We start from the raw sequence: 27,178 nt of genomic DNA, 5'->3' as shown, positions 1-27,178 counted from the left end.
TAGTATACATATTAGATTTTGTGGACTATTAATAATAATAAAAGTTTCTAACAATAATTGAAGAACAGAGCCAGTACTTTGAGACAATAATGCTTCTGTCACCTTTAATGTATATTGTTTTTGCTATAGGTACACAATGATTTCTACATATGAAAGACTAAATGCTCTACAGCTCATGCTTTCTGGTTTCAAGAAGTGAAAACTTCAGTAATAGCTTTTAACTTCAAAATCAAAATGAAAACAAAATGCATGAACAGAAAGAATAGAAGGAAAATAAAAGAAGGGAAGGAAGAAAGCATGGAAGGAAGGAAGGAAGGAAGGAAGGAAGGAAGGGAACAAGGAAGAAACAGGAAGAGATTTGGTAAGTTGCTCATTTTACAGGCTACATGCCAGTATGGAAGGCACCCTTGGATGAGTTCCAAAACTGTACAAGATCAGGCATGGTTGTTCGTATCTATAATTTATTGGTGAATATCAGACATTCAAAGTCATCACTGGATATATAGTGAGCTTCAGGCAAGTCTGGGGTTTATGAGACCCTGTAGAAGAGAGAGAGAGAGAGAGAGAGAGAGAGAGAGAGAGAGAGAGAGAGAGAGAGAGAGAGAGAGAGAGAGAAGGAGCCAGGGACCTAGGGGTAGAGGAAGAAAGGAAGGACTGACTTCGAGCGATAGCGACGCAACATAGCAGTCACCACAGGCTCGGGAGTAAAAGTCCTTCGTGATTTCCGACTGTTGGAAGAGCTGGAAAAAGGCCAGAAAGGAGCAGGCGACAGCACAGTTAGCTAGGGTCTGGAGGACGATGAGAACATGACACTCACAAGATGTCCATGATAATTGGCATGATAATTGGACCTCCATGAACAATTTATGAAAAACGAATATGCAGCCTTAAGATAGAGTGTGGACCACTCTAGTATCCAGAAGCATCCCAGTCTGTGAGATTTGTAACAAGAGTCAATATGAACAGCGTGAGCAGTTCCAATGGAGTGGTGGATCCATGAGCCATGGCAGTGCTGGCAAAGTGACAGAATTCCCACAGCATCAAAGTCATCCTGCAGGAACTGAGGCATTTGATGGTGTCAAAAGAGAACATGAAGCTGCCACAGCCACCAGACGGACAGTGTTACAGCCATTAGTCACCAAGGCCCCGGCCTCCCTTCCCCATCCAACCCAAGTCTTCATTTTCCACAGTAGTGAATTTTCTAGATCCATCTGTAGACCTCAAAGTACTGGACAGGAATCCCCACTTAGTCTTCATCCTGAGACACTGCTCTGATACTAACTTCTTGTCCATTTGAAATACCTAAGTTGTGCTGTGTAAAATCATCTGTCGAGTATAACCGCTGTCTGCCTGGTTGAACTTATGGGATCCATAAGGTGTGTTGAAATCGGTTTCCTTTGGGAGCGGTGGGCACAGCTAACGCAACTGTGGACAGACACGTCTCACACAATCACCTGCTGCTGGCACTTGGCCTGGGTATGCCTTTGCCCGCCCCGCCCTCTGTCACGGCTGTGTGGTGGCCCTTAGAATAGATGGGGAGGTTTCAGGTAGCAGCCGTGGGACTGACCACCACTAGGCTTGGGGTGCTCTGGCTGTACCCATGCTTTCTTAAGTCTTAAGTGATTGCCCATCCAAGCCATGGTCCCCACTCCTCCACTCCCACTCTTGGTCAAAGCTTAGATTGTAACCTCCCCTCCCCTGAAATTGGCCGCGGGTGAGGAATTCAGAACTTCCAGTCTCCCCACCTTTATCAAGGGGTGCTGCTTTCCCCTCCTCAAGTCCCTTGTTGCCCATCACCACCCAACACTTGCTGTGGCCAGAAGCCATCAGATGAGGTTGAAAAAACCTGGCCTCCCTCCCTTAGCTCTGGACCACACTTGTTCACCTGCCACCAGCCTGGGAAGGGAGTGCTGGGTCTGCGGCCCTGCCACCACCATCAGCTCTTGAGCTTTGAGCTCAGATCTAGAGGTGAACAGAGCAGTCACAGGGCGACTCAGATGGGCCACCGCTCAGGGTCCTTGGATATATGCCCAGAGAAAGGCCATGTGGAGGGTCCTCGGTGCACATGGTTCTGAGTTGGTTCCTTTTCCCATAATTGCTTTGTTTTTACAAGTTGAAGAGGTTTGAACAGGGCTCTAAGTCACCCTGATCACCCATCGGGTCTGGAGTGGAGTCTGACAGCTGGAGCAGGAGGCCATGACTCTGCCAACTCGGGTTTCAGTGTTGCTCCTCAGACCCTGGGCAGGGACCCAGAGGAGTTCTGTATCACCATGTTCACAGATCGTTTGCAGATAGGTGGGCCTGGCTCCTGGCTCATTGACAAGCTCCCCACTCTGTTCAGGACCACTAAATGTTTAAATGTGGATGCATACTGAAATAAAGGCAAATTGAGGTGTTGCAAAGGGGGAAAAAAAAGGACTGAGCAAATGAAACACTGGTGATTCTTTTTTAGTCCATTCAAGCCTCATTAAGTTTCAAATTTTTCAAACTAGCCATATGTACAGCAAAATTCAAAGAGACAATGATAATAACCACATGGCAGTCACCTGGGGAGGAAATTTTCTCACAGTGGTAGAATGTAAATGAGCTGAGTTGATAGTATAAGAATAACGCAAATCCTCAACTGATTGATTTGAAGTATCTTTTCCCACATATGAGCTTACTTTAATGAGAGGAATGGTGGACATGTCAACCTTTAATGAAGTACAAATGTTTAAGCCTTCTCTATTCCTATTTTCAGTCATGGTGACTTCATGCAGGATTTTCTGATAGTATATATCAGTATGATATCATCTTACTAAACTCAACAGGAAATTCAGTCCAAATTTTTGAATCCCAATTAATTAAAAATGAATATTTACACAAAATTGTTTGTATCAAATTCGACAAAGTTGTTTTCGTCAATAAGAAAGGCACACAGAACTAAACCCTTAACAAAAATTAAAATCAGGACATATAGAAGAGGCTCATTGGTTTTCCTTGCTCTCTAGTAGAGAACCTAAGTTCAGTGTCCAGTATCTATATTTGGTGGGTCATTACTACTTGTCAATCGAGCTCTGGAAAGTGGGAACCCTCTCCTACATTTTGCAAGTACCTGTACTCATTTGTGCACACTTGTACAGATGCATGAAGCAAATATTTAAAACCGCTTTTAAATATGAAAAACTAAAAAAAGTCAAAAAGAAAATGAAGGACAAAGAACAATGATTTGAATATAAGTCATGTTAATACTGTACATAGCTATAAAAAAAGTCATTTAACATAACCTTGCAATAGCATAATTCAGATAGTTAAAATGCAGTCCCACACTCCTACCCAGTATTTAATATCAAATTATTCTCTATAGTTATTCAAATCAATATTCAAAGCAACAATTTCTACAGGTGCATTTAATAGTCTTTGTTCATTAAACTAATCAAAATCTATGTTGTAGTTATTTGAAGAGAAAGAATTTTATGAATCACGTGATATCAACTGAATATGAAAATTATGTATGCAAACTTTACAAAAGTTAGTTTCAACACAAAAGTATAAATTTACAATTTAATAAACAAGGAACTAATTGTTCAACCAAATGGTGACAACTAAAATTCATCTATGTATGCAATAGAAAATAATATTTGAGATATAAAATTAAGACTTATGTTAGGAAAATAATGCATAAGTTATTTTACTTAAAAAGAAAATCTTATGATCGTATTAATACAGCTAGAAAACATTAAGAAAAAACTTAATACTCTAAAAATAGGATACACATGCACAGAAATTTAGAAAAGTTTGATACATATACATTATATTACAATGTCATTTCAAAAGTTAGAACTATCATTGTCTTTGTTATGAATGAAAGGAAAATGTTTCAGACCATAAACAGAAATAAAATTTTCTGGAATTTTACATAAATAAAAGGCATTTAGAAACTAAAATTTTTAATAACATCTCCATCATAATTAGATGAGTATATTCCTGCCTTCTTGCAATGAACATTGAATTGATCTCTATTGTATCAAGAAAATTGTGATAGCTTTTCGGTACAGAGAATGAAAAGCTGTCCTCTGGACAGCTCATGGTTATCACACTCAGGAACCCACAGCACCTGTGTTAACACAATACTTTCACATGATCAAGCCAGCTAGAGTCAGGGCTTAGATGAGGTGACCAACCCTTGCCAATGCCATATTGAGGGGCTTTTGGCATTTGATGGCTACTGGTGAATGAAGAATCATTCATTTTTTGGAGGGTTATTGCCTTGGTAATTTGCTTGTGCTTCAATAGGTTCCCTTTACGAGTGACACTAGATTCTGATTCTTTGATGAGATCTAAAAGATAAACAGATGAAGACATGGTTTCAGAGATGTATTATAGGAAATCTGGTGAGATTTGGTAGAGAATGTAGAATGCATACAAGTATATTTCTTTATATAAAAATAAAGAAAAATATGAAAGGACAAATGTTTACTTAATTAACAGAAGGTAGAATATCTCTATAGACAAATTCTAAATAGCTTATAAACATAAAGCTAGAAATAATAGATGAGTTTAAAAGCTGTACAAATTTTCTTCACTGTTTAAGAGATCATCATAAGAGATCCTGGGAGAGAATGTAATATATTATAATATACCTTCAAATGTAAAAGATTATAACTTTAGCTTAGTAGTAAATACAAGGTTTTTCGTACCAATCCCTGCCTTTCCCGAAATGCTCACTTGGCCGGCCAGCTGTGGCACATGCCACGTTGGCGACCGGGACCCGGAGACGCGCCTCCCAGTGAGAGGAGGGACTCACACAGGTCCAAGAAAGGACCAGACACCCCCTCAGCCTTCTCCATTAATGATCCTTCTGCTGGTTCACCTACAGAAACCTTGTTATGACTTTTGTTTCCTCTAGATAATCAAGTTCGACCATCTTCTCAGCCCTCCGACAGGGCCATGGGCCTATCAGGCCTCACTAAACCATCCAATCCATAGTAGCGAAGGGCGGTGTGTATAAAGGGCAGGGACTTACTCAACGCAAGCTTATGACCCGCACTTACTGGGAATTCCTCTTTCATGGGGAAAAATTGTAATCCCCGATCTCCATCACGTATGCGGTTCAATGGGTTACCCGTGCCTGCAGGTGTAGGGTAGGCACAGGCTGAGCCAGTCAGTGTAGCGCACATGCAGCCTAGGACATCTAAGGGCATCACAGACCTGTTATTGCTCAATCTTAGGTGGCTGAACACCACTTGTCCCTTTAAGAAGTGGAGGACGCCGACCGCTCGGGGGTCGCATAAATAGTTAGCATGCCAGAGTCTTGTTCGTTATCGGAATTAACGAGACATATTGCTCCACCAACTAAGAACGGCCATGCACCACCACCCATGGAATTGAGAAAGAGCTATCAATCTGTCAATCCTGTCTGTGTCCGGGCTGGGTGAGGATTCCCATGTTGAGTCAAATTAAGCTGCAGGCTCAACTCTTGGTGGTGCCTTTCCGTCAATTCCATTAAGTTTCAGTTTTGCAACCATACTCCTCCTGGAACCCAAAGACTTTGGTTTCCCAGAAGCTGCTTGACTATCATGGGAATAACGCCGCTGCATCACCAGTCGGCATCTGTTTAGTTATGTACCCCCATTTGTTTTTCTTTTTCTTTCTCCATTTCTCTTTCTTTTTCTTCACTGGGGGAGGGGATTTTTTTAATTCACATTTTAAATATTATCCCCTTTCCTGATTTGTCCTCTGGAAACCAGCTATTATTTCCCCTCATGCCTCCTGTTTTATGAGGGCAGTTCCTCACTCACCCACTCACTCCTTCCAACCTGCCCATTCTGACAGTTCCCTACACTGGGGCATCAAGCCTTGACAGGACCAAGGGCATTTGCTCCCATTGGTGCCTGAAAAGGACATCCTCTGTTTCATATGCAGATGGAGCCATAGGCTCATCCTTGTGTATTCTTTGGATGGTTGTTTAGTCCATGGGAGATCGAGGGCAGGGGTTTGGTTGGTGATATTGTTCTTCTTATGGGGTGGCAAACCCCTTCAACTACTTCAGTTCTTTCTCTAACTCCTATTTTTGGAACCTTGTTCTCAGTTCAATGGTTGACTGCAAGCATTCTCTCTCCCTTCTTCCCTCCCTCTTTTCTTCCCTCCCTCCCCACACTGCTCTATGTTTGTATGTTTGTGTGTTTGTGTGTCTCTGTATATGTGTGTGTCTGTTGTCTGTCTGTGTGTCTGTCTGTATGTCTTTCTAAGTGAATGTCACTTTTCTTTTCTTAGATAAAGTGATGAGATAAGAGTCTTACCCAAGCTATGCAAATACGTCCTTTAGGCTGAGGCCAGAGTATTTTTTCCCTCTGTTTTACTATTTATAGACCTAATACTAGGAGCTTCTAGCCTCCATGTAATCCAACCTTCCAAGCTGACTGATTCAACATGGTTTCTCTTGGCATCTTCATGAGTTGTTCAGCTTGGACTCACATTAACTTGGACAGTGGGTTACAATCTTCTGGATCCTTCTAATTCTCCAGCTTTTTCTGTTCTCCCCAGTGAATAGTTTGTTCTCTCATAACATGAATCTGTAAAATCATGTCCAGAAAACTTCCGCAAACACATGCCATACACCACAACTTCTCTTTCTTGCTCTACTTCTCTCTGTCTTTCTTTTGTCTATTTTTGTCTCTCTTTCTGTACTCTTGTGCATTCTCTTATTCCTAAGCTGTTCTCATGTGAATTGGGCATAGTTTATCTGTGATACATTCTGTCACTTTTTTCTTTGAATTACTACTTTATCTGGCCCTCAATTATATGACACTTTCAAACATGGCTACTTCCTTATATAAACTAACCTTACAATGTACAATCATTTTGCTAATATTAATCTACCTAGTTCTTACCTGGACCTATTGGTTATAAAGAATTAACCTTTCAGGATGCCTAAATTTATGGCAGAATCTTTCTGACCTTTCATATATAATGTCCTGTGTTTCAAAGATGAGGGTATTAGAATAAAATTATTCTACACATTTTTTAGAAAGTTGAAAGATTCAACTTAAGTCTTATTTTATGATCCCATTAGCAGCCATCAGTCCAAAACACAAAATCACTAAAACAAATCCTAGTTGCATCAGGTAGGGTGGGAAGATATCCCAGTGATTAAGCAGGCAGGAAATGTTAGAGAGACATGGGAAGAAGATTGTTTATTGGTCTATATTTATGGCTTGCTCAGCCTGTGTTTTTATAAAAGCTAGAACAATAAACCCAAGAGTGGGACAACCTACAGTGAGCTGGACCCTCCAACAAAATTATTGATCAAGAAAGTGCCCACAGGCTTTTTCATAGGACAATCTTATGAAGAATTTTTTCTCAGTTAAGATTTTTTCTTCCAAGGTATCTCTAGTTTTATATCACATTGATAAAAAACCTTCCTATATAGTTTGTAGGTGAGAGTTTGTGGATGTATATCTCTAAGCTTGTGTATTGAAGTGATAGCATTAAAAATTTTACAAAAGAATTGCTAATAATAACCTGTGTGTGTGTGTGTGTGTGTGTGTGTGTGTGTGTGTGTGTGTGTGTGTTTCTTTAATCCCACAGGCTTTTGCCCAATTCTCGGTACCGTGTCGGTGCGGGCATTGGGCACTGACAGTGTATATCAGTGAAATTATGTGTGTATATGTGTTTCTGCATGCCCACAAATATTATATGTATCATAATAGGGTATGAAAGAGGACAATGACTTAATGTAAAGAAATGCTTTAGATTATAGCACACACCAGTAAGAAAACATTCCTTTTTTGGCATGGGGTAGCAATTGGGCTTGCAAAAATAAATTATGAAATATACTAGGAAGAGTGAAATAGCTCAGTAGGTAAAGATATTTGTTGCCAAGGCTGTTAACCTTGGTTTGGTCCTTGGGACATACACAATAGAAGGAGGAAAAGAATGCCATAAATTGTACTCCGTCATCCTGTATCCCTGTACATATGTGTGTTCTGTTTCTCCCATGTGTGAAGCAAGAAAAAAATTACATACATGGAATTTCTGCCTAGTATTACAGAGCAACAGAACATAATATTGAGAATTTAAAAAAGAATACATAGTTCATATGAAGGCAACTTGGTCTTGCAGAGATTAGCTAAACAACTCCTGGATACTATAAGTTCAGACTCATGAACATGTATTACTCAGATTGGTGAATAAAAAACTGAAATATGGGGCATGTAGATTCCAGAGACTTTTCCACAGTGGAATTGTGTAACCAGGGTGACCAGACAATAGCACTTGTATTTTTATCACCTAGATTAGATGTGTGAATATTTGCCTACATAGGGTTGCCTGTGGAAGCTAGAAAAGGAAGGGTATGGGGTCCCTGAAACTGAAATTACCAGTGATTATGAGTCATCTTTTTTTTTTGATTATGAGTCATCTTGTTCTTTGAATCTAACATGGGTCTTCTTCAAAAGTACTACATGTTCTTAACTTCTCCGTCAACTCTCCAGTCTCCTGTAAAAATAAGTTAAAAAAATGATTTCTGTTGCCTAAAGACAAGGAGGCTGAATGAATATAATGATTCTGAGGTTATTTTTAAAGATGAAATTCATTATGATAGACAATGGGCATAATATATCTAAAACTAAGAAAAGATAAAGTGCAAACAATAAGGAACAGTGTGCTGTATAAGAGATGTTGCAGGGTAAAAAATGACATGAAACTTTCTAAAGAGGCTTGAGTCTGCTTATAAGGTCGCAGTACTTTATTTGTACATGTTTGTGTGGGGGCACATGTGTCTGCAGGTGCATTTTCACAGGTGTGAATAAGGAGGTCAAAGGTCAATACTTGATATCATTCTCATTCACTCTCTACTGTATTGATTTTGTGACATGGTCTCAAACTGACCATGGAATTACCAATTTAGCTAGACTGGGGCTCTGTCAAGCCACAGGGTTTCTTTCTTCTCCATTTCACAGGCACCAGGATGATTAGCTTGGAACACAGTCCCATGACTTTTTACATGCTCTCTGGAGACTGCACTCAGATCCTCATGCATGTATCAGAAATAATTTAGCAGAGGTGCTACCTCTTTCTGGCAGTGGCCATGTAGCTGCTACAAGGAATAGCAAATGAGTGCTTCAGTGACAGGATTCTACTGTGGCAAGTCCATGGAAACCACTTCTCAGTTGACAAGGTAAATTTGGTGGCCTTTATATTTAGTACCAAGTTTTCATGCCCTACAAGCTCTCCTTTCCTTCATTGTACTGCATATAGTCATTATCAAAATTGTATCACTTCATCAGTCATGGACAAGGCCATCTGTAGTCACACAGGCTAAGTCACTGTGGATGATTCTACATTTTTCTCAAAACTCTTTCAAGGGATAAAATGTTCTTCACCTCTTTTTGTATCTATCAATTCTCCAGATGTTACCATAAATCCTGGGAATTTGAGACTTATAATCATATCTTTACAGAAGTACCCAGTCACACTGAGCAAGTCTGTGTCCGTTATGGAGAGAGGTAGGTCCTGCTTACATAACTGTTTTTATGAAGCTATATCTGATCAGTAGAGAAATGGAAAATGCAGAGATTATGTTGGATTGATAGAGACTTGAAATGGCTCTTAGAATGATTATATCTTACAAAGATCTATATATTAGAAAACTGTCTAGAAGATCTGCTTTGTAAAATGAACTTGTCTGTCTGCAATTAGAATGGGAATTATGATAGGAGATAATAACTAGGTATAGTTTACCAACAAATGTTTAATTCTGCCTCTCACCATGCATAACTATGTAACCATGTTTGCTACCAGACTGGTATGTCTTCCAGTTTACAGGACAAGCCTGGCCAGACATCTCTTTTGTCTTGCTGAAATTGTGCTTTTTTATGCAAAATAAGTTTAGGTGGTGACTGATCCAAGGAATGGGAAAAGGAGGAAGGGGAACTATTGGGGGATTTGTGTAAAGATAGAGCTTTTGGAATGTGGATATTATGATTTCTTTTAATAATGTAAGCAATGATATCACTGCTTGGGTAAGCACAATTGTCATTGGATAAATACAGAAGGCTCAAGTTATTTGTGGCCACTTGCCTGAAAATCAAAGGGTCGTCAGTGTCTTCATTTTTGTTAACTCCCCTTCTCCATCTCAGGACCTAAACATTATAGCTAGAACTGGCATTGGCATCTTCTTGGTTCCTAAATTTTAATTTTTTAAAAATTTTTATTAGATATATTTCTTTACTTACATTTCAAACATTATTCCCCTTCCCAATTTCCTGTATATAAGCCCCAATTCCCTCCCATCTCCCTCCCCCATACAGGTATTCCCCCTATACATCCACTTTATCCCCCCCCATATTCCCCTGCACTGGTGGTCCAACCTTGGCAAGACCAGGGGCTTCCCCTTCCCCTGGTGCCCTAACAAGTCTATTCACTGCTATATATGTGGTTGGAGTCCTGGATAAATCCATGTATAGTCTTTCGGTACTGGTTTAGGCCCTGGAAGCTCTGTTTGGTTGGCATTGTTGTTTTGATGGGGTTGCATGCTCCTTCAACTGTTTCAATATTTCATCTAATTCCCTCCAAGGGTCTTGTTCTCAGATCAGTGGTTTGCTGCTAGCATTGACTTCTGTATTGGACATGCTCTGGATGTGTCTCTAAGGAGAGATCTATATCCGGTTCCTTTCAAGATGCATTTTATTACTTCATTAATCGTATCTAGTATACATATATATACATATATATATATATACATATATATATTATTCCTATATACATATACATATATATATATATATATATATATATATATATATATATATATATCCCCTTTTAAGGAGTGGGAGCATCTGAATTTTGGTCATCCTTCTTTTTGAGCTTCCTGTGGTCTATGGATTGCATCTTGGGTAATTCGAGCTTTTTGGCAAATATCCACTTATCAATGAGTGCATACCAAGTGTGTTTTCCTGTGATTGAGTAACCTCACTCAGGATGATATTTACTAGTTCATTCCATTTGCCTATGAATTTCATGAAGTCATTGTTTTTGACAGCTGAGTAGTACTCCACTGAATAGATGTACCACTTTTTTGAATTCATTCCTCTTTTGAAGGGCATATGGGTTCATTCCAGCTTCTGGCTATTATAAAGATGGCTGACATGAACATAGTGGAGCATGTGTCTTTTGTATGTTGGAACATCTTTTGGGTATATGCCTAAGAGAGGTATAGCTGGGTTCTCAGGTAGTGCAATCTCCAATTTTCTGAGGAAACTCCAGACTGATTTCCAAAGTGGTTGTTCCAGTTTGCAATCCCACCAACAATGGAAGAGTGTTCCTCTTTCTCCACATCCTCCCCAGCATCTGCTGTCAACTGAGTTTTTTATTTTAGCTTTTCTGAATGGTGTGAGGTAGAATCTCAGGGTTGTTTTGATTTGCATTTCCCTGATGACTAAGGATGTTGAACATTTCTTTAGCTGTTTTTTGGCCATTCAACAATCTTCAGCTGAGAAAGATTTGTTTAGCTCTGTACCCCATTTTTAATAGGGTTATTTCACTCTCTGGATTCTAACTTCCTGAGTTCTTTGTATGTTTTAGATATTAGCCCTGTATCAGATGTAGGATTGGTAAGGATCTTTTCCCAATCTGTTGGTTGCCATTTCATCCTATTGACAGTGTCTTTAGCTTTACAAAAGCTTTGCAGCTTTATGAGATCCCATTTGTCGATTCTTGATATTAGAGCATGAGCCATTGGCGTTTTGTTCAGTAAATTTTGCATAGTGCCCATGTTTTCGAGACACTTCCCCATTTTTCTTCTCTTAGTATGAGTGTATCTGGTTTGATGTGGAGGGCCTTGTTACATTTGGACTTAAGCTTTGTACATGGTAATAAGAATGGATCAATTTGCATTCTTCTACATGCTGACCTCCAATTTGTTGAAAATGTTATCTTTCTGCCATTGGATGGTTTTAGCTCCTTTGTCAAAATCAAGTGACTAAAGGTGTGTGGGGTTTATTTCTGGTTCTTCAATTCTATTCCACTGATCTATCTGTCTGTCTCTGTACCAATCCCATACAGTTTTTATGACGATTCCTCTGTAATACTGCTTGAAGTCAGGGATGGTGATTCTCACAGAAGTTCTTTTCACGTTGAGTATAGTTTTCGCTATCCTGGATTTTGCAAATTGCTCTTTTTATCTCTATAAAGAATAGAGTAGGGATATTGATGGAGATTGTATTGAATCTATAGATTGCTTTTGCAAAATGGCCATCTTTACTATATTAATCCTGCCAATCCATGAGCATGGAAGACCTTTCCATCTTCTCAGTTCTTCCTCAATTTTTTTTCTTACGAGACTTGAAGCTCTTGTCATGCAGATCTTTCGTTTGCTTGGTTAAAGTCACACTAAGGTATTTTATATTACTTGGGAATATTGTGAAGGGTGTCATTTCCTTAATTTTTTTCTCAGCCTGTTTATCCTTTGAGTAGAAGAAGGCTACTGAATTGTTTGAGTTAATTTTATACCCTGGCAGTTTGCTGAAGTTGTTTGTCAGGTTAAGTAGTTCTCTGGTGGAACTTTTGGGGTCACTTAACTATACTATCATATCATCTGCGAATAGTGATAATTTGATTTCTTCCTTTCAAATTTGTATCCATTTGACTTCTTTTCACTGTCTGATTGCTCTGGCTATGACTTCGACTATTAGATTGAATAAGTAGGGAGACAGTGGGCAGTCTTGTTTAGTTCCTGATTTTAGTTCGGTTGCTTCAATTTTCTCTCCATTTAGTTTGATGTTAGCTACCGGTTTGCTGTATATTGCATTTACTATATACAGGTATGGAACTTGAATTCCTGATTTTTTCCAGGACTTTTAGTATGGAAGGGTGTTGAACTTTGTCAAATGCTTTTTCAGCATCTAATCAAATGACCATGTCATTCTTATTTTTGGGTTAGTTTATATATAGTGGATTATATTGATGGATTTTTGTATATTAAACAATCCCTGCATCCCTGGAATGAAGCCTACTTGATTATGATGGATGATCATTTCGATGTGTTCTTGAATTCCCTTTGTAAGACATTCATGAGTATTTTTGCATAAATAATCATAAGGGAAATTGGTCTGAACTTCTTTTTCTTGGTTGGGTCCTTGTGTGGTTTCAGTATAAGATTAATTGTATAATCTTATTATACAATTTTTAATTCATAGAAGGAATTTAGGTGTGTTCCATCTGTTTCAATTCTGTAGAATAGTTTGAACAGTATTAGTATGAGGTCTCCTGTGAAGGTCTTGTAGAATTCAGACCTGAATCTATCTGGACCTGGGCTCTTTTTGGTTGGGATACTCTTAATAACAATAACTGCTTCTATTTCTTTAGGAGTTATGGGTGTGTTTAAATGGTTTATTTGCTCCTGATTTAGCTTTGGTACCTGGTATCTGTCTAGAAAATTGTCCATTTCCTCCAGATTTTCCAGTTCTGTTGAATATAGGCTTTTGTAGTAGGATCTAATTTTTTTTTAAATTTCTTCACATGCTGCTGTTATGCCTCCCTATTCATTTCTGATTTTGTTAATTTGAATACACTCTCTGTGACCTCTGGTTAGTCTAAGGGTTTATCTATCATGTTGATTTTCTCAAAGAACCAGCTCCTGGTTTTGCTGATTCTTTGTATACTCATTTTTTTTTGTACTTGGTTGATTTCAGCTCTGATTTTGATTATTTCTTGCCTTCTGCTCCTCTTGGGTTTATTTATTTCTTTTTGTTCTAGAGCTTTTAGGTGTGCTGTCAACAGTGGCCCTTAGAATTGGGGGTGATTTGGAGGGGGGGGTTCTGGGTCTCCTTGGGTATTCCATTGTCTTTATAGGTGATATCTTCTGCCCTAATGTGGTCTTTATCTGGTTGGCTGTTTTAACACCTACCTCTAAGGAGAGATCTCCTTAGTTGGATGGGGGGAGGTGGAGTAAGGGGAGAGGCAGGTGGAAGCTCCTTTGTTTTTTTAATGGAGTCCTGTTTAGTGTCTCCTTTGAAGCCTTGGGGCTTTTCTGCATCAGCTCAGCCACAGGGTACATTGCCATGGTGATACAGGACTTAGAAGTTTGACCACACTTACCCCACACTGCCACAGGGTGGGTGTTGGGCTGTGGAAAGCTGCAAGAACACTGCGGGGGCTGGGGGAGTACTGGTGCAGGAACTGAGGAATTTTTTTTTAATGTTGTGTTTTTGTGTGTGTCGGTGAACTGTCTCTTACAAAAAAGAGGAGAAACGGTTTGTCCAATGGGAACATTCCCTTGGCCTATCAGCCTTGGGGGATTCCACATAAGTCCAAAACGTTAAGCCTTCCTGCAGATTAAAGAACGAGCAGGTGCTCTGTGGCTTTAAGTGTCTGCTGCTTTACCAGGTTAGATAGGGAGTCTGCCAAAACCGATTGCAGGCTGTTTGCAGGCTGTCAGGATTTAGACAGGGACTAGAGGGACCTTCAGCCAACCCCAGAGAGTAGCTCTGGCCAGGAGCCTTCAGTTGCCCCTTCAGCTTGACCTAAGCTTGAGATGGTGCTGACTGAAAACTCAGCAGGAAAAGATAGGTTGCTAGTCTCCTGAGTTGGGGGAGGTGACTTATTTCCTGGACTGCAGTTTTGTTGATCATTGTTCGAGCACTACATTGTAGGGCTCTGGTGCCAGAGTGCTCTCCCCAGTGATCTCTGACCAGGCTGGCTAGTTGTGTGGGTACAGGTAAAGGGAGAAAGATCTCAGGCAGGGAGGGGGAACATTTTTTGCCACCCCAACTGCCTGTCTTTCTCCTTACCCCTACTGCCTGCCACTTTGGTTACCTGAGCTGGGCTGAACCAGCAGAGGACTGACTAGCCAGTGAAGAGTGCAAGGGAGATTCTGGCAGTGATGATTTCTGGAGAGCAGATCTCATCTCCAAGTGGCAGAGTAACAGCTTTTATAACAGAAGCTCATAGACAATGGAATAATTCCTGCACGCCTTTCATTGTGCTAAAATAGTTTTGTGAATGGGTCAGTGTCTGACAGAAGGTACTTCCTATTGCTTTGTCCTGAGGGCTTGGGAAGACCTCCTCATATACTTATTTGTAGGTGTGGTCCTGCTTCTACCTCTGATCTGTCTTGAGCCTACATGACCTGTGCTGAAGGGGCTTGCAGCATTGCCCTACATGACTGGTCTGTCTCAAACCTCTGTAAAGGCGTCTTTGGGGGGACCTGTTATCCTGGGAAATTTGGAAGGCACCTGCAGTCCCCTTTAAGTGTCCTGGGGATTCAACCTATCTCCAGCAGGAATCAGGGTAGCTTTCACTGCCTGCCCCTCTAGTGAATTACATTGATGGATTCCATATATTGAACCATCTCTGCATCCTTGGGATGAAATCTACTTAATTATGATGGCTTATCATTTTGATGGTTGCTTGGATTTGGTTTGTAAGAATTTTATTGAGTATTTTTGGTTTGATATTCATAAGGGAAATTGCTCTGAAGTTCTCTTTCTTTCTTGTTTTTTTGTGTGGTTTAGGTATAAGCATTGTTGGTATCAAGTGTTGCCTTTAGCAGTAACACCATACAGTCCCAGAAGACATTTTGGCTCAAGTCTCACCTCCACCTGGGCATCTTTACCTCACAGTACAAATAAAAGCAGACTCTGTCCACCCTCATTCTCTTTTTTGTTCTTTCTCTGGCCCCTTCCCCTTGTATTCCCCTTGTATTCAATTAAATCTCACCACAAGGAACAGTGTTGGTATTGGTTTGGTGTGCACTTTCTGGACAGTCACAGCCAATATTTAACAGCAACAAGCATAATTATGGTTTCATAGAAGGAATTGGGTAGTGTTCCTTCTTTTTCTACTTTGTGGAATAGTTTGCACCATATTGGTATGACATCTTCTATGAAGGTCTGATAGAATTCTGCACTAAACACATCTGGTCCTGGGCTTTATGTGGTTGGGAGACTTTTAATAACTGCTTCTTTTTCTTTAGTAGTTATGGGACTGTTTACATGCTTTGTGTGATCCTGACTTAACTTTGGTACCTGGTATCTGTCTAGAAAATTATCCATTCAATACAGATTTTCCTGTATTGGTGAATATAAGCTTTTGTAGTAGGATCTGATTATTTTCTGAATTTCCTCAGATTCATTTCTGATTTGTTAACTTGGATACCCTGTGCCCTCTGGTTAGCCGGCTAAGGCTTTATTATCTATCTTGTTGATTTTCTCAAAAAACCAGCTCCCACTTTTGTGGATTCTTTGTATATTCCTTTTTTGTTTCTTCTTGGTTGATCTCAGCCCTGAGTTTAATACAATTTCCTGCCTTCTACTCTTCTTGGGTGCATTTGCTTCTTTTAGTTCTAGAGGTTTTAGGTGTTCTGTCAAGATGCTAATGTATGCTCTCTCCAATTTCTTTTTGAGCTGTGAGTTTTCCTCTTAGCACTGCTTTCATTGTGTTCCATAAGTTTGGGTACGTTGTACCTTTATTATCATTAAATCCTAAAAAGTCTTTAATTTATTTCTTTATTTCTTCCATGACCAAGTTATCATTGAGTAGAGTGTTATTCAGCTTCCATGTATATGTGAGCTTTCTGTCACTATTGTTGTTATTGAAAACAAGCCTTAGTCTGATAGGATGCATGCAATTATTTCAATCTTATATCTGTTGAGGTCTGTTTTGTGATCAATTATATGATCAGTTGTGGAAAAGGTACCATGAGATTTTAAGAAGAAGGTATATTCTTTTGTTTTAGGATGAAATGTTCTATTAATATCTGTTAAGTCCATTTGGTTCATAACTTAGGTTAGTTTCTCTATGTCTCTGTTTAATTTCTGTTTCTATGAGCTGTCCATTGATGAAAGTGGGGTGTTGAAATCTCCCACTGTTATTGTGTGACATGCAATATATGCTTTGAACTTTAGTAAGGTTTCTTGTATGAATACAAGTGCCCTTGCATTTGGAGCATAGATATTCAGGACTGAGAGTTCACCTTGTTGGACTTTTCCTTCAATGAATATGAAGTGTCCTTCCTTTTCTTTTCTGAAAACTTTTAGTTGAAAGTTGATTTTATTCGATATGAGAATGGCTACTCCAGATTTTTTCTTTGGACCATTTGCTTGGGAAATTATTTTCCAGCAATTTACTCTGAGGTAATGTCTGTCATTGTCACTTATGTGGGTTTCCTGTTTGCAGCAAATACTGAGTCCTCTTTAAGTATCCACTCTGTTTGTCCATGTCATTTTATTAGAGAAGTGAGTCCATTGATATTAAGAGATATTAAAGAATAGGATTTTGTTTCCTGTTATTAAAAAATGTGTTAATTATTAAAATGTGTTAACAGAGGTTGTTAGAGGTGGAATTATATTTGTGTATTTCTCTTCCTTTGGTTTTGTTGCAAGAAGATTACTTTTGTGCTTTTTCTAGGGTTAGTTTTCCTCCTTGCGTTTGAGTTTTCGATATTATTCCTTGTAGGACATAAATACCTATCTTAAAGAAATACAGCACAACACAGGTAAGGAATAGTAGCCCTTGAAAATGAAACACAGAAATCTCCTGAAGAACTACAGGAAAGCACAAACTAACAGGTAAAGGAATTGAACAAAGTCATCCAGGAATTTAAAATGGAAATAGAGACAATAAAGAAAGCACAAAGGGTGACAACCCTGGAGATGGAAAAAGAAGGAAGGAGATCAGGAGTCAGAAACACAAGTATTTTCAATCAGAAATCAAGAGATAGAGGAGAGAATCTCATCGGCAGAAGATAACAGAAAACACTGACACAACCATCAAAGATAATGTAAAACGCAAAAAGCTCCTAACCCAAAACATTGAGGAAATCCAAGACACAATGAAAAGATCAACCCTAAGGATAGTAGGTATAGAAGAGAGCTAAGATTTCCAACATAAATGTCCAGTAAATATCTTCAACAAAATTATAGAAGGAAACTTCCCTAAAGAAAAGAAAGACATGCCCATAAACATACAAGAAGTGTACCGAACTCCAAATAGATTGACCAGAAAGGAAATCTGTGCCATCACATAATAGTCAAAACACCAAATGCACAAAACAAAGAAAGAATATTAAAAGCAGTAAGGGAAAATATCAAGTATCACATAAAGGCAGACCTATCAGAATTACACCAGACTTCTCACCAGAGACTATTAAAGCCAGAAGATCCTTGGCAGATGTCATACAGACCCTAAGAGAACACAAATCCAGGTTACTCTATCCAGCAAAACTGTCAATTAAAAAAGATGGAGAAACCAATATACTCCATGACAAAACCAAATATACAAAGAACCTATGCATTTATTATGTGTATCTAACTGTGTGTCAGACAGACATCTATATACACATGTAAATAAGTTACATATTTATTAAATTACTCAAAAACATTTTACAATATTCAAGTAGACATATGTACACACATGCCTACATATATACACATATACAAGTGTGGCTGGTATATACCCACGGGTTAGGTGTCTTTCTTGCACATCTGTCTTTATAAATGTGTGTGTGGTGTGTGTGTGTGTGTGTGGCCTGTGTGTGATGTGTATATATTTATGTGTGAATGCTCACCTCTTTGTGTGGAAACACATGTCAAAGTCAGAGGAAAAGTTCATGTGTAGGTTCTCACCCCTTACCTTGTCCTGGGTAGCCTCTATTGCTACTACCACTGAGTAGTCAAGGCTACCTTGATTAGAAGCATCCAAGACTTATCTTCTTTTCTCTTTCCACCTTACCATGTGACCTGTGGTATCCACATCAACCATGCCCATGCTTATTTCATATGGATTAGTTTTTGATATGGTGGCTGTTTGCGGCAAGGTCTTTTCCTTAATGAATAAAGATTTCAGGGCACCAAACACTGGACATATACTTCCAGGTTAGACTTCCAGGTTGGAGGGAGAAAGAGAGGATGAGAAAAGGGACTTGTGGATTTTTGGATTGTGGGAGAATTTGGGGTAGGTGATATAATGAACTAGAGCCTCCCACTTAGATTTCCGATCACTTAGGATCAGCCACTGAAGGATTTCATTTACTATGGCTTACTAATAAGTATGTTAGTAGTTGTACCCAGTGATTGAATTACCTGTTGATTCTAAGCTAAGTTTGTGTGGTGTTTGCCTTCATACAGCTTCTCAACTCATTTCCAGAGATAGGTATAGCCCCACTCCCACCCCCACCCCTAGCCAGCCGATAAATTTGGATGCTCAAATCTGAGGTTTGTCATGATAGTAACTTTCTAAAATGACTTAGCAAATTGGGTGAAGAGATTGCTGGAGATACAGGCCAGAAAGTCTGTCAAGATGAGAACAGCCCACCAGGGCCAAATGACCCATTGGTGCCATGTGACCTGCTGGTACATGGGTTAATATGGGATGGTGCCCTCTTCGGTATTTCACGCTGCAGGTGTGCAAATTCAGTTTGAACCAAAATGAGTACTTTGGTATTAAAGCCTAAGTTTTAACCAACAACAATTTTTCAACACTGACATTATATTTCTTAGCATAAAGCATCCTATGGGATCTGTACGGTTCAGAATGAGTTCTCTGTATTTGATCTTTTCACAAGATTCAATCCAACTCCCAGCTCCTTTGGAGGTCACCAAGTATACTATAGGCTGTTCTCCTATGGCAGGAAACCTGGGCATAAAATGTAAAATGTTATCAGGTTGTTTGAACTCCAATGAATCCATTTCCTTTCACTTTCCCCTTTGCTCAGCCACTGATGGCTTTTGGTTGTCTTTTTAAGTAGCCATACACATACCACCTTTTACATTGTCTTTTACAGAGAGGCTCTATGGCTCACGTTTGGACAAACCACAGCAGGCCAACAGGGCTCCACGTGGAGAGGTTTATTGGAATGGTAGAGACAAAGGCCAAAGGGTGAAGAGAGGTAGGAGAGAAAGAGAGGAGAAAAAGGGAAGAGAGGAGAGACAAGTGGAAGAGGGTAGAAAGGATCTGCCTTTTATGTGAAATGTGGTGTGACTGTAACATGAAATGTATGCTGGAAATGGATGACCGTTGCCTTGACAACAGATGCTCAGGTGACCAGATGACATCATTGCTGGAGGCAAAAGCAATTCCTGATACCAACATTTGGAAATTTAGGTCACCATCTGGGACCCTCCTATGTACCTGTAGCATACCTGTCAAAAAAAAACTATATCTAACCATGCAGGGATGGCACCTTGTGTTTGTACCTTACCAGCTGCTGAACTCCTTATTCAAGAATAAGAAAATCTAACATTTGGGTTGCATATAATGGTCTTCTCCTCTTATAACATGTCACAGCTCCTACCTTTCAAAGGCTTACAGAATCTACCTCCCTCCAAGGTTCTTTCTCTTCAGGTAGCACTAATAGAAGACTCCACACTAACCTTTCAATGACACCTGCCTTTCCAATCTTCTTTCTCCACCAAATACTAACCACTCCTTATCTCACCCCTGCACTAAAACCTTAGAAGAATTATTACCTCACCCTTCACACATACAGGAGGGCAATTTGTCTAAGACCATCTATACCTGGTATAGAGATGGAAGCTCCTTTCTACATGAAGGAACCATAAGAGCCAGCTACCCATTAGTGTCAGACACTGAGGCACAGGCCCTTCCTGCTCATACCACCAATCAACAGGCTGAAGTAGTAGTCCTTACCCATGCCTTTCAACTGGCACAGGGACAATCCCTCAACATCTAAACAGATTCTAAACATGCTTTCCATATCATCCTGACCCATGCCACTAACTGGAAGGAGCATGGGGTACTTATGACTAAAGGAGGATCAGTAACTAATGCAAACCAAATTATGGCCATGCTAAAGGCCTCCCATCTCCACACAGCTATTGGGTTTGTCCACTGCCGATCCCACCTGACGAATGACTCTATTGTCTCCAAGGGAAACAACTGAGCTGAAGAGGCAGCCAGAGCTGAGGCCCTTAGGGGCCTGCACATGTCTCACCCTCCCCAGGACATTTTTTCACTGCAACCCACATCCCCACTCTCACTCCCTAACACTCATCAAACTCTGTCCTATCTTCACCACATCTTTCATCCTAACAGCAAGGCATTGTCTTATTTTGTTAAAACCCACCTGAAGCCTACTCCTAAGGACTTAAGTTTCTTAAAATCCATCACTGCCTCTTCCAAAGTCTGTAAAGTGTCAGACTTCAACCTCTGGTATTGTAGCACCCCTTTTTCTAACCATCAGGCCAGAGATTCCCTTCCTGGAACTGACTGGCAACTTGTCTTTACCCACATGCCAAAAATGCCAAGTACCTCCTAGTTTTGATTGACACATTCTCGGGGTGGGTGGAGGCATATCCCACAACTAACAAAATGGTTCAGACAGTTTCTGAGCTCCTCTTCCAACAGATCATCCCCAATTTGGTGTCTCAGCCTCCCTTCAGTGAGACAATGGTCCTGAATTTACTTCCCAAATTTCTCAAATTCTGTCTAAGGCCCTAGACATCACCTGGCATTTTCATATTCCACACCACCCTCAATCTTCAGGTAAGGTAGAAAGAACTAACTGCTCCCTAAAAACCACTCTTGTCAAACTGTCACAGGAACTTTGATTGGGCAAAACTCCTACCTCTGGCTCATTTTAGGCTACAAGCTCTCCCCAAGTGACGTCTCTTTGTCTCACCTTTCAAACTCATGTAAGGATGTCAGTACTAACTCCTGGTCTTTCAACTAATGTGCTCCCCTCCTAGACCATTCACTTACCCCATTACTTTGTCACCCCCTTTCTCTCCTATGGAACTTTACTGACCAACACTGACCAAGGCCACACGCTGTCTCTTGTCCACTACCTATCAACATTGAGACCAAGGTCTTCTGTCCCCTCCAGATCAGCAGCTCTTAGCTGTCTCTCCTAAATGGTAGGGCCCTTCATGGACCCTGCTCTCTTAAGCTCCAGAAGATGTTGAGACCACCCACCTTGTCCCCAATCCCAGAAGAATGAGACTCCACTCTAGCATCTGCGCTCCACTCCACTGGAATAGACCTGGGCTTCTCATCTGATCGTTTCCATCCATTGCATCACTTACATCTAGAGATTCATGGTTCAAGGAATCCCCACTGATAACAAACAGACTTTCCCAATAGGATCAGGAAACCACTCTATGCTGGGAGCCAATCCAAATTGCTGTCATCCCTATATCTGTCATTCCTTCTACATATTATGTTCTGTTTGTCTGCTTCCTCTTTGACCAGACAAAAGATGATTGCAAAAAATGGCCAGACAAATATTGGGGCTGCCCATATTGGTCGTTCCAGATACATATGTTAGGATCAAGGACCAATCACTTCTGTCAGCAATGCAAGACCCTGTTCTATATACAAGACCCATGGAATCCCAGGTAGAAAACAGGAGTTGTTGGTAAGCTCTAATGTAAAAACCAAGCAGGGTCTCCAGTGAGTACTATCCACATCCAGAGAAATTTTGTCCAATTTCCCAAACTCTAGATATTGGAAAAATAGGAGAAATAATCAAACACTCCTCCAAGGTCCTTACGTCCTTGACATCCTCCCTCACAAATAGTACTAACTTGTCATTTAGCCTTTTGATTCAGACCCTGACCTTGGTGTACGAACTCCTTATGGCACCCAACCTGGTCACTTTAAAGATTGTTGACTATGCAGTACCCCCTGAAACTAATTCACAATTGCCAATTACAGCCTCTCTAGTGATACTGCCCAATAACCTTGCCTCGGCTCTTATCAGCTGACCTGACTCCGATGCTGCCATCGCCCCATACTTTTTTATATCCCTCTTATTGGTGTGACAGTTTTATGACATCCAGGACATGTTCTGAAGGAAAACTCAGTTCCCTAGACTGCAATAGAACCACAATCATTGATACCCCATCTCTGCCGCAGTGCCCTGCAGTCCAAAACACGTCAGTTCTCTGTGGCACTGATATATATATATATATATATATATATATATATATATATATATATCATCACCTACCTGCCAGTTGGTCAGGAGGAGTTTGCACACTGGTGTTCCTTTCCTGAACTAGGAGTAATACATGGCAAAGAATCTCTACCAATTCCAGTTTTTGACATATACCTGTCCAGCATAAGAGGGCACTGCAGGTTGTGCCATTCCTGGTTGCTGCAGGAGTAGCTACAGGTGCTGGCACTGGAACAGCAGGGCCAATGACTTCCCTAGCTCTATACAAGAAGTTCTTATCCCAGCTTGACAATGGTTTCCAAGGAATGTATGAAACCATGCTCATCATCCAGAAAAAGATCGATTCTTTGGCAGCAGTTGTGCTTCAAAACTGACAGGGACTAGATGTCCTGACAGCTAAAGAAGGTGGTCTTTGTCTGCTTCTCCAGGAAGAATGCTGTTTCTATGTCAACGAATTTGGGGCAGTAAGAAATACATTCCATCAGCTGCAATCAGACATCCAGAAATGCAGGGAACAGCATGAGGCCTCCAATTCCTGGGTTTTTCAAAACCCTACATGGAAATAGGATACTGCCCTTCTTAATGCCTCTTCTCTCCATTTTCCTGGAGCTACTATTTCCTCCCTGCCTCACTAATCTTGTTTCCACATTCCTTCAAAGACAAATTCAAAATTTTCTAACCAAAAAGTCAAACAGTTCCTTTTACACAACTATCAAGTGGGCCTGGATGGTGAAAGTCAGCTACATCCCAAAACTGATAATGCTCCTAGACAGCAGGGAGCAGTTTAAGAGGTCTAAAGCCCCTATTTCCCTTTTAGCATCGGCTTCCCCCTTTTCCCTTTTTTCTTCTCTCTATGATAAGAAAAGGGAGGCATGTTATCATCAGAAGCGGTTTACAGCTAGCCTCTGAATCCAGCAATGACATCATCCTTAGGTAACAAAGACCTGCTTGCTTCTGTTGCCATGGCAACTGCCACACTCTCAAGGCACATACCTCACTCACATGAAAAGTACACAAACACACACACACACACACACACATATTCACACACACACATACACACACACAGATGAGTATTTACAAACAGATAAGTAAGATAGAGTACACTATACTTTGTATTATTTTATACTATCATGTGTGTTTATAACTATGCTCACATAAAGAAAAACTATTATAAGTAACTAAACATCATTTACAAGATGGTAAGAAGAAGTAATAAGTATCTATATAAGCAATGGAAATGGAGAAAATATACAATTACAGTGAGAAATTATCTCTTTTTAAATTGTTTTTAATGAGTTTTTAAATAACCATACCACTAACTTTCAATTTAAGTCCCCAGGAATTAAATTCCTAAAGCCATAACTGACATGGATAAATCCTACCTCATAGTAACTAGTACTTTTTTTAAATAGGCAAAGACATATTTGTATCCATGAAAATACATTGTTTCAGGTAGCACAATTTAAAATTTCAATCTCCTCCTTCCTCTCCAGACTGTCAACAGCCTTATTTTCAAATGTTTTCCTATTTCCCATCCTTTCCTTTTCACTTCCTCAGTCAGGTTCTTCCAATGAAATTTAGGTCTTATACGCAGTATTCCTGCTTCACATAATCTTCTGTGAATATGTAAGAGATATACTCCTTTCCATGGTCCTTCCTCTTATGTTCATTAATGGACCTGGTGAAATTCAATAAAAACACACTAAGTAGAGAAATAAACGGTCTAGTGACTTGTTTTCATATAAATCAAGGATGTAATTACAAAATATTAATTTTAAATTAATAGGCTAAATAATAGTTTTGTGCTACAACAAATAAAAGCAGTTTTTCAAAAAACAAAACAAAACAAACAAACAAAAAGCAAAAACAGGGTATGTTGCAAAACAAAGCAGGTGAGCCCTAAACTATGACATTTAGGAAGCAGATTTCGTTCTGAAAATATTTCCGTCTATAGTAATGGAACCAAGATCATACATGGTTCAGAACCAAGAAGTATACCTTTTGAGTGTGCACAGTATTGTAATCTGTATTAACAATGGGGCAATATTACTTCCTGAATCCTATTTGAGCCGATATAAAGGTAGGGGAAGAAAAGTATGAAAAGGGTGGCCACCACATTCTCAAAGTTGAAAAGGTAAGATATTCCAAAAACTGTTAGAAAACATTTACTGGGAGTCTAATCCTGATGCTGAAACCAAACAACCGGAAAAGAAAGTCATACACCAACATCTCTGATGACCATAGGTGCACAAGGCATTAATAAAATACGTGTAAACCAAATGCAGTAACACAAACAGATTTCCCATTAGGCTTAAGGCAACTTCATCCCAGAGATGGAGGAAAGCATCAATACATGAGAATTAACATAATCTACCACATAAGTACAAGTACCACCCTATTGCGTACATAAAAGACCTTTGATAAAATAAAGCCTCCATTTGTGAGGAAAGTCTTGCAGAGAATAGGGATACAAGGGATTTATCTCAACTTGAAAAAGGCAATATACTGCAAAAGTCATCCAAAAGAGAGAATAATTCAAAGTATTTGTGTTGGAATCAAGACCAAGACAAGGATGTTCTCTCGTCTCACTTCTCAATATACTTCTTACAGTGTTAGGTCAAACAATTAAACAAGTCAAGGTAATGAGGCAAATACAAATGAGAAGAGAAGAAATCAATATATGTTTGTTTTCAGGTTTTAAGATTCTATACATAAAAACTAAATCATAAAAAAAGCTCCTAGGGCTGATAAATATTGATAAAAGTTGAAAAACACAAAGTTAAAACACAGGAATCAGTATCCTTTTTATATACAATAGACAAACACAGAAAGCAAGGGGACAATACTACTCTCAGTAAACTAAATCAAAACAAAACAACAAGAAAATACTTGAAATTAATATGACAAAGGAATGTGTGCCATGAAAACTGTAAAACACTAAAGAAATTCACTGAACATATTCCTGCTTAAGAAACAGCTACAGTGGGGGCTGAAGAGATGGCTCAGCGGTTAAGAGCACCCGACTGTTCTTCCAGAGGTCATTAGTTCAATTCCCAGCAACCACATGGTGGCTCACAACCATCTGTAAAGAGATCTGATGCCCTCTTCTGTTGTGTCTGAAGACAGCTACAGTGTACTTATATATAATAAATAAATAAATCTTAAAAAAAAAAGAAACAGCTACAGGTGTTTCTTGCCCTCTTGCTAAGAGCAGAAGAATAAATAATACTCTGTTAGTACTCAGTGGCTTCTGGGATTTTCCTACATTCACATCACCACAGAGAACTACAAACAACTAAGAAACCTCTTAAGTTATTGAGAAGCAAATCCCAAGCTTCATGCATTTTTCATGTAAATAAAATAAACCATTTAAGTATCAAGTTTAAAATGGAGATAGGATCTAGTATAGACCCCCCCCCCCCAATTACCACAGTCCTGTGGGTGTGACTCAGTGTGACAGCTCCAAGGACTATGTGTCCTGAGAGCTATGTGTCCTGAGGACTTGATGCTGTTATGCTGTTATGGAGTTCTGCTCTGTTCACTTCCAGCATGTTCCTCATAATCTAAGGATTATGGGAAAACTCTAAGGGGCCTCAAATCACTCACTGGCCAACATCTCTGGCAATAACAATTGATTTCTTATACACATTTTTGCCCTCAGCTTCCTGATCTGAGGATTTAAAGTAGATACGACTGATTTTTAGATAAGTGGTTAGATCTGTGAGTCTTTTAAGAATACTTTTTAAGGATAAATAATGAAATAATTACTCCTGTCTTTGTCTAGAAGAAAACTAAAACAATTACATTGTAATTTAATGATGCTTCAAAGATTTGGCTGGGACATATAAGTGATGGAACAAAGAATAAAGCACAAGGGTTAGGGCATCCATCAACTATGTGTATCTGTTAAGGCTTGTGTATGATGGGCTGGAACACTGTTCCTTCTACCATCAACTCTGTGTGTGTGTGCGTGTGTGTGTGTGTGTGTGTGTGTGTGTGTGTGTGTGTGTGTGTGTGTGTGTGAATTTTCTCTCTTCCCTGGTCTTTCTCACTGACCTCAAGGAGTTAAGAGTTCATAGGTTTTTCGCTGATCATAGAGAGTGCAAACCCCCCAGTAACTTAAGCTTTGTTCCCTCAGAAAACTGTCTGTTGAGTAACATCTCTAGTCGCTGGCTGCCTGTGGCAGCATCTCCATAGGTGTCTGGATCCACCCCCATCAATAGCTTTAAGCACTGACCCCAACGGCTGCCTGCCTCATTTTACCCACCACACAGATGCCAA

The 27,178-nt window shown here is 39.7% G+C and overlaps 1 protein-coding gene across 2 annotated transcripts; it reads right to left on the bottom strand.

Annotated features, from left to right (window-relative positions):
• Positions 1-10,062: 10,062 nt before the first annotated feature.
• Positions 10,063-23,813, bottom strand: LOC134480309 (uncharacterized). Of its 2 annotated transcripts, none has more exons than XR_010054673.1 (2): positions 22,949-23,795; positions 10,063-10,167 (listed from the first exon to the last, which is right to left on the bottom strand). XR_010054673.1 is itself a non-coding variant. In XM_063267814.1 (2 exons), exons 1-2 carry the CDS (start codon positions 23,220-23,222, stop codon positions 19,777-19,779), a joined length of 618 nt encoding a protein of 205 aa, XP_063123884.1. In that variant the 5' UTR covers positions 23,223-23,813; the 3' UTR covers positions 19,605-19,776. The 2 variants fall into 2 exon arrangements, 1 of the variants encoding a protein (XP_063123884.1); XM_063267814.1 differs by lacking the exon at positions 10,063-10,167 and adding an exon at positions 19,605-20,120 and having other exon boundaries at positions 22,949-23,813.
• Positions 23,814-27,178: the final 3,365 nt, after the last annotated feature.

Source organism: Rattus norvegicus, chromosome 9 (assembly GCF_036323735.1).
Source record: "Rattus norvegicus strain BN/NHsdMcwi chromosome 9, GRCr8, whole genome shotgun sequence".
NCBI lineage: Eukaryota > Metazoa > Chordata > Mammalia > Rodentia > Muridae > Rattus > Rattus norvegicus.
This window is presented reverse-complemented; position numbering and strand designations above follow the sequence as displayed.